General features: G+C 39.5%; 2 protein-coding genes across 2 annotated transcripts in view; one reads left to right on the top strand and one right to left on the bottom strand.

Moving 5' to 3' along the window:
- Window positions 1-7361: 7361 nt before the first annotated feature.
- Window positions 7362-8351, bottom strand: or55e1 (odorant receptor, family 55, subfamily E, member 1). The gene has a single exon (XM_041798896.1). It carries the CDS (start codon window positions 8349-8351, stop codon window positions 7362-7364), a length of 990 nt encoding a protein of 329 aa, XP_041654830.1.
- A 2173-nt stretch (window positions 8352-10524) lies between these two features.
- LOC121517249 (NLR family CARD domain-containing protein 3-like) overlaps window positions 10525-13003 on the top strand; it is a 28317-nt gene continuing 25838 nt past the window's right edge. Inside the window, exon 1 of the mRNA XM_041798883.1 lies at window positions 10525-10585. Coding sequence (XP_041654817.1) covers window positions 10525-10585 — 61 coding nt within the window. The remainder of the gene's footprint in view (window positions 10586-13003) is intronic.

Genomic DNA, 13003 nt, shown 5'->3' with positions numbered 1-13003 from the left:
AAACAGTTGTAGTTACTTGCCGACTGGGGTTGGAGTTTGAGCCATGCGGTGTTTGTTATTGTCCATCTCAATGGGCGAAACTGGGGACAATGGCAGGCTAATGGCCAATTATCACCCAGTAGTTTCGCTTTCCCCTCCCCTCAATCTCCCCACAGAAACTACGAAAAGAGGGCATTTTTAAACACAAAATTAACACTTTTAAATATCACATTTGTGTTACTTTTTTCATCAAATGAGTAGTTTGAATGTCGGACTTGCATAAAATGAGAAAAAACGAAAAATGATCATTTTGAAGAAAACGACTTTGTATCCATTTTTCTCAACCACCAGAATGCCGACTTGCAGGTACTTTATCTGGCTTTGGTCAGTTTTTATTATAGACGTGGATGATAGATCAGACAGACCTGCATGCTGTCGGCATGGCGACTTCAGGGACTGTCTGAGAATTTACACAGGAAAAATCAGCTCTTGAATCTGCTCTCACTATGTAAGTGTATGCATCATAATTTAACCAGTGGGGGTGCTAATTAAGCCGAGGACGTGGCAACTCAGAAATCCGGTCAGATAGGCTCCGCCCAGCTTTAGACAAAAGTACAGCTACATGATGCAGCCTCTCCTCTTGTTGATATTATCTTTTTTTTTTTTTTTTTAAATAAGAAAATAAGAAAACATTCCTCCCTGTGACTTTTAAACATCTCACCCTGGACAAAACTGTGAGTTAAACAAAAGTAAAGAAGGGCCCCTCTCTCTGCTGATTTAATGCTATAAAGAGAAACCAACAGATGTGCAGAACAAGGAAACCCCTAAAATGATAGAGATGTATTTCTGGTTAAATAATATAGAAATTGCAACATCAGTGAGGTCATTTCAAAAACTGTTTTTTATTTTGTGAAATTTGAGCAGACATTAGAGGATTATTTCAGTAATACAGATTTTATTTGCAAATTGAATAAAAAGCAGTGATAAAGGTCCAGGTGGTGTGTGAGTCTGCTTGTTTGATTATATCGGGACTGGTAACCTGATAAAAGAATTTTATTTTTTCTCTGCGTCTATTTAAAAAACCTCTAGATATCTTTACATGTTACTTTTTTAGACTGACTTTTATTTTGACAGGGCAGGAGGAAGTCTGTACATTCAGTTGCATCTTTAATAAAAGAACACTTGTGTCAACCTGAGGATGTAATTGAGGGTTTTTATTGTTTCTGAAGTAAACTCTCAGAAAGTGGCATATTTTCAACTCTACATTTGAAGCTTTTAAGAAGACCCTGAGGTTCACCAGTTTTCTTATCTGGGGATTTTACTCAGGACCAGTTGAGGGTGCTCATAAGCACATTTAAAATCTTTTATACCCTGGAAATCTTAAGAGGAGCTGTGTTTCCCTTGACTTTGTACCTCTATGTTATAAAGGTGTATAAGTGCATGCTTTTCTAGAATCGGTTTTAATTTTATTCATGTAATGTTTTCTTTTATCTAAACCAGGGGTGTCAAACTCATATTGAGTCCAGGGCCAAATTTTCCTCAATGAGAAGTCCTGAGGGCCGGACTATTTAGGCCAGGATTGTGAAAGTCAATCACGGATTCTGAATTTAGGCCTTACCTAAGAGCCTAACAAGGTCAACATTTAAACGTAAACTGTCAACCTCATTTTAACCCTTAGTAAAATGTGAAAAAATATAAATAACACTGATAATAAATCATTCTGAGATGAAAAAAGTAAAAATGATAAGTTTAAAAGCCCAAAGTCTGAGATAAAAAGTCAAATTTATTAGTTCAAAAGGTCAAAACACAAAATTTTAAGGCAAAATAATGTTTTTAAAATGTAAATAAATGAGAAAGAAAGTCAAAGTCAAGGCACACGTTTAAAAGGTAAACATGACTTCGAATTTTGAATTGTGAATCTTAAACATCAAAATATGAAAAAGTCAAAATCATAATTTTAAGTCAAAATTGTGAGATGCAAAATTGAAAATATGAAATGACAACATTTATTTCTTTTCTCACCTTCCTGACTTTTTATCTAACTTCTTTTACCCTTAACTTTTTCAGATTTTTATAATTTACCAAGGAGTTTTACATGTTTACTGGAGGAAATCTGCTGACCTCATACTGATGGGGCACCTATAACAGAAAGATCGTATGATCTTGCAGGCCAGATACAACTGTACCACGGGCCGGATTTGGCCCGCAGGCCTTGAGTTTGACACCTGTGATATAAACATTAATTGTTAAATTATCAACAGAAAGAATCACTTTGGTCAGTGTGCAGGTGCAGGACACTGCAGTTCCTCTCATGGCCACTAGACACTGTCTGCAAAAGCAGCAGAAGCCCCATCCACTTTCATGTTAAATGTCAGATTCTACAGCAGAAATAAACCTGTTTACAGCCTGGTTTAGAGAAAAACTTTGGTCTGAATAGATCATGCCTTTATGGACACAGAAGAAGGATACAAGTTCTGCATAGTTAGGGGCGTGGCTGACAGGACTACAGGCCAGCACGTTGTAGCTGTTTGTCAGGAGGATTAAGCCCCGCCTTAGCTCCGCCCCCTAGTCTGTTCTGCTGTTGTGCTTTGGAGCATATGGCTTCTGTGCTGCCTTTAATATAAAGTCAGTAATTTGAAAAATTTCTACTAAAAAAAGGTTAGAAAGGAATCATAATAAGTTCAAGTTTAAAAGTTTGGAAGCAAATCATTTGCATTGGTCATGTTTCTGTGCTGCCATCTAGTGGTCATTGTCAGTTTGGTTTCGCTTTTAGTCAGCCATGACTTCTTACACTTTTCTCATGGAGACCATTTTTAGTTTTGTGTTTCAATAATTATAAAATCATTATGATGTAAGAAGAAATACGGAAGTTTTTAATGTTTATGTTTTGCATGTGCTTTGCTAGCTAATGCTAACTTGACAAGCTAACTGACCATTGCTGCTTTTTTTGACTAGCTTGCAGATTTGTGTTGACCTAGCCGTATTTTCATGCCGTGCTTATTTGAGACTTAATGTACACATATGTTGAGCTTTGAACTTATTCATTTTTTATTTTCTGTGATCTTGCAGTTAAAAAAAAATCATAAAGGAACACTTCAGTAAAACCAAGAAAAGTTGAGCCTTGTGTGTTATTGGAGACCTTTGAAGTGTTATCTGTCTAACTCTGTACACTGATACGTGCTGACATGGCAGTACAGCTTCACCAAAACCTGACGCTTCTCAGACGTTGTCCACTTCTCCATGTTTGTGATATTCATGAACGCTCCAGCAACACTGGTACTGTATGAAAAATTACATTAGACTGGTCCTTTTTGGCCTGTGGCCTCAAAAAGCAGAACATGATGATGAAGACGATGATGAATAGTATAACATGAATGATTTGTTTCATTGCACATGTTCTGCATGTCAAAGCTGCATGATATTGTTACCAGCTATGTGGTTGCGTGTCTCTACTTTCTACTCTCTGATTGGTTGGTTGACCGTGGGCATCTGACATCAGCATGGTGAATAATGCCATATTGCTGTTGATATACTCCTACCTACAGCAGCAACTCAAATAAAGCTGGAGTTCACTTTCAGAGTTTCTTCATCAGACGAAAACTTCATCGTCATAGACAGGAACGAAGACAGCACGTAACCCTGTAACCATGGCAACGCTGATTCTGGATAGAAGGGGTGGTGTGATTAGTGGAAGCTCCACTGTTTTCATGGAACATCACACACCTTCGTATACTGCTGTGAAGTTTCTCTACCCTCAGGTGGCGCTGTATCCTCTGTCTTTCATCCTCTCAGGAAACAGTTGGGAAGTTTCCGTGATTTTATTTTTTTTTCCAGTTGGCCCCTAATAACATCGTCTCCTCTTCTCTCCATGTGCTTCCGTGGCTTGGCTCATTTTATTGTGGTGCTGGATTTTCTTTTTCTGGTACTGATGCTGTAATTTCCTGTCATTGATACCATGGTTTGAACCTTTCAAAATAACAGGCACCAACCGGACCGTGGTTCAGTCTGGTCTGGACCCAGACCACCACTTTTAGTCAGCCCATGTTGCTGCTGTTTGGTCTGGACCAAGTGAGCGTTCACACCGGTCATTTAGGTGAACTGAAACGTCTGAAAGTCCACCATTTTTTGAATGGTTCAGTGACGTGGTTCATGTCATTATTGAACTCTTATGTAGATTCCAATGTAATGTTGATAAAGAGCGCTCAGAGCTGAGTGTAATGTAGTATCACAGTAGATGTAAATCCTGCTCTAAAAACCTATTGATTAGCATTAGCATTAGCATTTAAATAAATCCAAACAAACAGTTAAAGTCTCCACTGTGCTCCATTTACATCACATTATCATATTCATGTTAGTTATGATTAGGCATGCTGACTCATTGTGTTAATAACCTAATTACACAACTGCTATACATAGATGAAGCTGACTTTATTTATTCTAAACTTGAAAAGTAGGTTTTTAGTTTAAACATTCTTATATGAATCTACAGTGCTGTGAAAAAGAATTTTCCTCCTTGATTTCTCATTTTTACACATAAATGTCTCAGATCATCAAAGTAATTTTAATATTAGAAAAAAACATGCCAGATAGACTCTATCACATATCTATTGCATGGATATTTTTCATTCATCTGGGAAAACTTGCTATCAAGTGGTTTAGGAAGGGCAGGACTTAATAAAAAAATTCTCGGTAGGTGATTGGACGAACATTCTGTCCGGCACAGTCATCACGGGCCAATGACATAGTCGCATGCATGCACAGTTCTGCAACAAACCTACCAGTAAACGCTACTGTAGTTCAGGAAATGTGGATTATGATGTGGATTAAATGCCACAGACATCAGGAGAAAAGTGAAAACATCTCCACCAAGAGGAGCTCACAGTGTGGCTCTGCTCTTGTTTTAATAAACAAATGTGGTCCAGTTCTGATTAAGCTGCAGCTATACCAATGCTACAGCCAAGCTAACCGCTCCACCAGCTCCAATTCTATATACAGACCAGAGATGGGCACCCGAGTCCGTGACTTGGACTCAAGTCGCACACATCAGTGACTTGAGGCTTGACTTGGACTCATGCGCAAAAGACTCGAAATTTGACTCGGACTCGTGATTTGGGACTTGTGCACAATCTTCATTTTGTAATTTTTCCATCATGATCTCTTGTCCTCCTGTTATTTTTTGCCCCTTTCCTCCCCTTACGTACGACGGTTTGTGCGCCTTTTACACAGCACCAACAGCCGCTCTCCTCTCTTCCTCATCTTCGTTCATGCTGCATATGACACACAACCGCCACGCTCACGCACACATCTACTCTAAAACGCACGCTAAAATATTGGTAGACCGCAGACTTCAGACTTCTGTCTGTTGAGGGAAAAAGTTTCAGTATACCTAAACTCTTTTCTCTCGCATTAAAGCACCTCTGTCCACGGAGGATCAGCATCAGGGCTGTGTGTGTGTGTGTGGGTGTGTGTGTGTGTGTGCATGATCCAGTTGTGTGTGTCTCTGTGTCGCCCGCATGAGCCATGGGTGTACGCAATGTTAAAATATGATTTGGTTAATATTCCCTTGGTATCATATGTTTATGTGGAACAATTCAATGTTAGAATCTCTGCATCCCAGCTTATTGATAATGACTGGACATAAAAGACGACAGGAACATTAAAACTTTAAATACGGTTCATGGCGGCAGAAACAGAGACAGATGGATAAGAGGCTGTAACAGATAAATGAGTAACTAAGGAGTCCAGGAGATTTCAGCTGAATGAAGTCAAATTAAGCTTGATTTTACATATTTAAAGAAATTTACACCATAAATGATGACAGAAGGTGTGAAGTTTCTTAAGAAGAATAGAGGGAGAAATACTCAGCATACTCTGTTGAAGATCTGAGTGAGAATTAGAAATGATCATTTAGTTTTTATTTTATTTCAGAATAAACAGTTCATTAACAATTAGTGTTTTTGTGTTAGTATAAAATGACTACCATTAGAGAGAAATATATCTGACAAATAAGAACATTTAATCTCTAATGTCTCAGTGTCTGTCTCTGTCAGTGAAGTCTGACTCATGTGTCTGCAGTGTTTCATATGTACACAGAGAGGAGCTTTATTAAGAGGAGAGCTGATACTGATCATGTTGATGAGGGATCATGTAGCAGAGGTACATATGATATATAGAACATACATTCACAACAACAGAATTGTGGCTAGTGAAACACTGAGTGGCTATTAGCCATTAGTCACATTGGACGGTGTGAAAACAAGTTAATGTCAAGCCCTGTAAGTGTACACATGCGCACACCACGGCGAGCTGGCCACAGACAATACCCCACCCTGCTGATGGTGATAACAAAGTACAGAATTTAGATTCTTTAGATAGAACGATGCAGTAGTCTAAGCAGACTGGACGCCAGAGGCAGATCATAGAACACTCATTACAACCATCGGAGACTTGAGACTTGACCTGGACTTGTGGCCAAAGACTTGAGACCTGACTTGGACTCGTGACCAAAGACTTGAGACTTGACTTGGACTTGCAAAAAATGACTTGTGTGCATCTCTGATACAGGCCCAAACTACATGGTTCCATCAATTACAGCAAGCAGTCCAGGTCCTGGTCCAGACCATCACACTACCACCACCATCCACAGAATATTTTCCCAGAAGTCTTGGGGCTCATCAGGATATTTTTAGTCAAATGTGAGACAAGCCTTTGCGTTCTTTTTGGTCAGCAGTGGTTTTGGTTGTGGAACTCTCCCATGATGCCGTTGTTGTCCAGTCTCTTTTTGATTGTTGAATTCATGAACTCTGACCTCAACTGAGTCAGTGAGGCCTGCAGGTCTTTAGATGCTGTTCTGGGTTCTTCTGGTACGTCTTGGATGAGTCATCCATGCACTCTATGGTAGGCCGGCCACTCCTGAGAAGGTTCATCACTGTTCCCACTTTTCTCCGTTTGTGGATAATGGCTCTCAGCGTGGTTGGCTGGAGTTCCAAAGTTTTAGAAATGTCTCTGCAACCCTTTCAGACTGATAGATGTCAGAGACTTTGTTTCTCATCTGTTCTTGAATTTGAAGACATTGGAATTAACTCTTGAAACTGAACATCTTATGTTGAATTAATATTAAATAGTTTGGTTGACTGAATAGACTAAATATATTAATTACTGAATGAATAAATAATAAATAAGTAAATTAATTAAAGTTTTGTCAATACTGATAACCAAATATTCTATTCTTCATAGACAACATTCATTTGATTGAGCCACCTTACAACTAGAGTACACTAGAGTCTACAGCAAACAGTCAAAAACTAAACTTCATAAAGTTTCATTGAAATAAAAAAAATTGAATTTCTTCTGTTTGAGGAAAGTATCAGAGAAGAAAACCTTCATGCTGTAACTGCAGGAGAAACCTTCACTGTCATCCTTTTCTTTGCTCTGAGTTTGAAAATCCTCAAAAAACCATTCCGTATTTCTTTGGTCCGGACGCCGTAGATGACGGGATTGACGGTGGCGGGGAACAGGATGTACATGAGCCCCATGAACGTGTTGACGTCCGTTGGTATGGGAATCTTCAGAATGCGAGAGAGGAACGTGACAGTCCCCACTAGGTAGAAACACATCATGACGATCAGGTGAGTGCCACATGTGTGAAAGGCCCTCCAGCGGTCCTCCCCGGCAGCCGCCGCCCTCAGGACGACGCTCAGAATCTTCATGTAGGAGAAGAAGATTAGAGGGATGTCAATGCCCACAAAGCAGATGATCACAGCCAGGCCCGCCGCACTGTTTTTCTCTGTGCTACCGCATGCGAGGCTTACCAGTGCCATGTGGTCACAATAGCCGTGTTGGATGGTGTTGGAACCACAGAAGTGCAGTGAGCCCGCCAGCCCCACTAGCGTGGTCATAATGGAGCCGCTGCGGACCAGAGTAAAGAGCAGCAGCTTCACAAACATGGACGTGTCAATGATTTTGGCGTAGCGCAGCGGCAGGCAGACAGCCACGTAACGATCCAACGCCATCGCCAACAGCAGCGTGGATTCCAGTGAAGACAGGAAGTGGGTAAAGAACATCTGAGTCAAGCAGCCAGCCAATGAGATCTGGTCCAAGTTGAAGAGGAGGCTGAGCAGCATGTTGGGGATGATGGTGGTCACCACAAGGATGTCGACGATGCAGAGTGTGCAGATGAGCAGGTACATGGGGCTGTGCAGACTCTCCACGCTGTGGATCACGTACACCAGCAGAGAGTTTCCCAGCAGCACCAGCAGGTAGGACACGCAGAACGGCAGCGCCAGCAGCTGGCGGTGTTGGTGCAACTCAGGAAATCCTCTAAACACAAAGGTGCTGTGGGAGAAGTTCCTGGCCAGAGACGGCTCCGACATGGCGCCAGAGTCACCTGAGCGGACATCAGACAGAAACAATCGCACACAGATGTCAGTATGATGGAGTACAAGAGCTGCAGACTTCAACATACAGCTTAAGGATGGGTTCTTTTTATCATCCAGCAGGGAGAAGATGGAAGTCTTTAGTAAAAGAAGCTCTGAGGTGATGGCTGTTCATGGCTGTGGTACTTTGTTGGAGAACAAAAGGCTTCATCCTGTTTATAAACAGTCAGGCAGGAGTGTCTGCCAGTCAAGGACTGGACAAATATTCCTAGTTTCCAACCTTGTCTAACAGGGAGTCTGTGCTATAACCAAGGTCACCCATAGAGGGTATAAAGAGGAGAGTTCATTTTTTGAGAGGGGTCTGGATGCAGACTGCTACAGTGAGACTGCCAGAACAGCAGGGACATAATTTTCTGCTAATATAATATTCTAATTTTTAGATTTTTAAAAAATTCAACCTTGTAAAAAAAAGTCTCACAGTTACATTCATGAAATAATCACATTACAAACACCACAGAGGAAGCAGCATTTCATAAATCCAACAGTAAAAGGGTCAGAGGTCTAATCTGGGATTAAATTACGTACAGAGTTTATTAAGAATTAGTTATGCAAACGGTGGCTAGCTAAGCTTTGTTGGCTTTAGCTAAAGGTAACATAGCCACACAAGCTATATAGTAAATGTTACTACGTAAACCAATGTAGCCTCAATAGCTTTAGCCAAGGCTAATGGAGCTAAAGAGAGCCACTGCTCACACAACTATTTCTAAGATGGTTCTAGCTTCTGCAAATATGGCTAACTTTAGCAATATTAGCAACATACTTACAACACCTTTGTAGCTTACTTAGCTAACACAGCTTTTTAAAGCTTTAACCTAAGCAGCATTACCTGTGTAGCTACATTACAGCTATTTTATCTAGTTAGCTTATGTAGCTTACCCAGCTTCTTACCCACCTACATAGCTTATATAGCTGACATAGCTTCATTAGCTTAAACTTAAGCAATGTTAGCTACATAACAATGTTCTCTATGTGGCTTATATAGCTTTATTAGCTTTACTTTAACAACATTTGCTACTTAATTATGTATCTTATGTGGCTTATATAGCTTTGTTAGCTTTAACTCTAGCAATGTTAGCTTCATAATGATGTTACCTATGTCGCTTACAAACCTTTGTAAGCTTTAACTTTAGCAACTTTAGCTATTTAACTGTGTAACCTATGTGGCTTACGTAGCTTTGTTAGCTTTAACTCTAGCAATGTTAGCTTCATAATGATGTTACCTATGTCGCTTACATACCTTTGTAAATTTTAACTTTAGCTATATAACTATGTAACCCTATGCAGCTAATGTAGCTTTGTTAGCTTTAACTCTAGCAACTTGAGCTTCATAGTGATGTAACTTATATGGCTTGTTTAACTTATTAGCTTTAACTTTAGCAATGTTAGCTACATAACTATGTTACCTATGTAGCTTATGTAACTTTGTTAGCTTTAACTCTAGCAACACTAGCTTTCTAACAATGTTGCCTTTCTGGCAAAATAGCATTGTTAGCTTGTACGAGCTGGAGCAACAATGAGAAAAAGAATCCAAAACTATGAAAGTGATGAAAAACTGTCTGAATCTGGGAATGTGAAGTAACATTTTCAATGTTTTAAACAGATAGAAATGGACCCCAAATGTGATTTATTTTTGTGTTTTCCAACAGTGGTGAGCTCCTTCAAGCCATTTCACAGGAAGCTTAAAAAAGTTCCAGACTACTGTAGAGTCTAAAATAACCAACAAGCCTGATAACGTTAGCTACATAGAAAGAGTTAAAACATTTCTAAGCAATTTGAATGGTTGGTACCAGTGTTTATTTTGGCAGCCATTTTTAATCTCAGTCTTTACACAAAATGCATTTTAGTTTTAGTCACATTTTAGTCATTTCTACCCTTTTTATTTTTAGTCTAGTTTTAGTCAATGAAAACTCAAAGCATTTTAGTCTAGTTTTAGTCATTAAAAGTCCTCACATTTTAGTCTTTACTTTTAGTACAAGTGTAGCAGATGATAAGGTTGCAACCTGTGAATTTCACCAAAACACTCATTTCTGGTCCTATTTTATGTTCAGTCTTTTTCTCCCCTCTCCTGCCGGTGTTATTGGAGCCTCAGTGTGCGTGTGAATGCGTAGCGATGTCGGTACATGCACGCGCAGCACCCGCTCTGATCAAAGCTTTTACCAGCATGGTCAGAGGTAGGTCAATTCTCAAAAAGTCAACCGATAAACTGTTCTACAAGTTGTTATTTGTCACTTACTTACCTAAGGCAGCTGCACTTTTATGTTGTTTTTAGAGCTGCTTAAAATAGGTTTAAATGCATATAAATGCTTATATTGTTCAGATGTTATTTCAATGTTTGCCAAATAAGGAATGCTCTGATAAAAAGGTTTTCCAGCATGGCCAGAGAGAGAGATGTGTGCTACAGCCAGAATCACACTGAGGATTTCTGTATTTTTCTCCTAGATCACTCTTGTTATAACGTAGATATCCACCGAGAATAATTACTTCCGTAGGACAAATTCAGCTCCTACAGCCTTGAACTTCTCGTGGATTTTCTCATAAATCTCGGCGCTGCATTTTACGGCACATATAAACACAAAAATGCCTTGTCTGATTATAACGAAATCCTGTTAAGACTGTTTGATTTTCCAGGGACAAATTTTTATCCTAAAGCCTTTGATTTCTCATGGATTTTCTCCAAAAGTGCAGCGCTTCCAGCTTTTAGGGCAGCAAAAGAATGACAGCCTTTTCAGAACAGTATTTCTACCTTCCCTTTTTCAATTTCATCTGCTTCTTGGAAGTGATTAACTATCTTTTTCAACTAAACACGAAGGCTTCAAGCCTGTCTCCTCCATCAGCTGTACATTGATATGTAGCCGGTGGAGGAGGAGACAGGGGAGTCACATTACAATGCAATAACTTTATTTATCCCCAAAGGGAAATTCAGTAAGTTATTAAAACTTAAAGAAAAAAGATTAAGTCTAAATAATTTCTGCGAAGCAGACATATAGGAAAATAGAAATATAATTCTGAAAAAGGCTCCAGCTGCACTCATGTGCAGCACCACACTTTATGAGAAAATCCACGAGAAATAAAAGGCTGTAGGAGCTGCATTTGTCCTTGGGGAAAGAATTATTCTCAGCGGATATCTAAGTTATAACAAGAGTGATCTAGCAAAGCATTTTTTTGTTAATATGAGCCGTGAAATTTCTCTGCCTCACTACGATGGAGATGACGTGATTATCATGATGATTGATAAAAAAGGTCAAAGTAATCATTTCCAAAATTAATAGCATGACTTTACCTAAAGAAACTGGCACCGATAGCCCTCTAAACGAGAATAATGTGTCCCCTTTTCTAAATCCAGCTGTCTGTGACATGACAAGCAGTAAACTACATCAGACAGCTTGGCTCAAGCTGCCACGGCTGGGTTCAGAGTGCTGTGACACTCATGCTTGACAGCTGATTGCAGCCGTAGTGCGCATGTGCGTTTTCAGAAAGTGTCGTTTTCCCTGTTTACACAGAGACAGAGATGGGGGCGTTTTGAAAACTTCCACTCTGGAGCCCATGTCCAGAAAGTTTCGTTTTCAGGCACCAAACGGCCGTTGCTGTGCAAACGGACAGCCAAAACGTTACAAAACTTTTGCGTTTTCACTCAAAAACCTTGTCATGTAAATGGGGCCTAAATCTGGTACCAAATCATGGTAGTGAGTTCTCTGCTCTCTGCTGAACCTGGGGTCCCTGCTTTCTACAGCTGAGAGGCAGAATAGATACAGGTGGATTGTTTTGTGACAGATTTACCCACAGTGGAGAAATATCACAGATTTTGAATGTCAGACGAAAATTACATTACATTTTAGTCTAGTTTTAATCATCTTGATGAAAACTAAACTTAGTCTTTGTTAGTTTTAGTCATCACAGATCTGTTTTTGTTAGTCTTAGTCTAATTTGTGTCATTGAAAAAAGGCTGTCGACAAACATTTTTAGTCAGAGTATTAATCGACGAAATTAACACTGGTTGGTGCTGCCGAGTGTTGCTTTTGTCAGGTGAATGCTTATTAATAACCTGACTTTTCTCATTGTTTCTCTACACTCAGAAAGAAGAATGAAAGTGTTTTAAACTCATGTTGATGTGGATCACATCAGAAATCAGCAGCGAGAGTTAGAAAGTTTGACTTTAGAGAGGACCAGAGCTGCATCAGTCGTATGATGCCTGACATCATGAACAGAAGGTCTGTCGTAGCATCTTTACTCTCAGATGGTGCTGCTGCTAGAAACAGAAACATATTCTGAAAGAATGTCTTTTAAATATTTGTTCTTCACACAGGACCAATTAAACCATCATGGTTATATTCTAATACCCCATTCTGTTTTTATTATCGTCTTTTTATGCATTTCCTTTAAGTTGATCTTCAGCACTTTAAATACATAAATGACATGAAGACAGAATTGATGTTTTTTAATGTGTCATCACTTACTTTTACTTCAGTCCAGCCATGCAGACAGTCTGATGTGCTCTCCTGTTGGTCTGGACACAAGAGAGAAAAGCCCTGAAGAGCCAGACTCAAGTCTCAAATATAACAATATAACATTTTACTGAAACTTGACTGGTT

This window comes from Cheilinus undulatus, linkage group 2, assembly GCF_018320785.1.
Source record: "Cheilinus undulatus linkage group 2, ASM1832078v1, whole genome shotgun sequence".
NCBI lineage: Eukaryota > Metazoa > Chordata > Actinopteri > Labriformes > Labridae > Cheilinus > Cheilinus undulatus.
This window is presented reverse-complemented; position numbering and strand designations above follow the sequence as displayed.

Coding starts and splice junctions, on each gene's coding strand:
- or55e1 (XM_041798896.1), bottom strand. CDS start 8,351: ATGTCGGAGCCGTCTCTGGCCAGGAACTTCTCCCACAGCACCTTTGTG.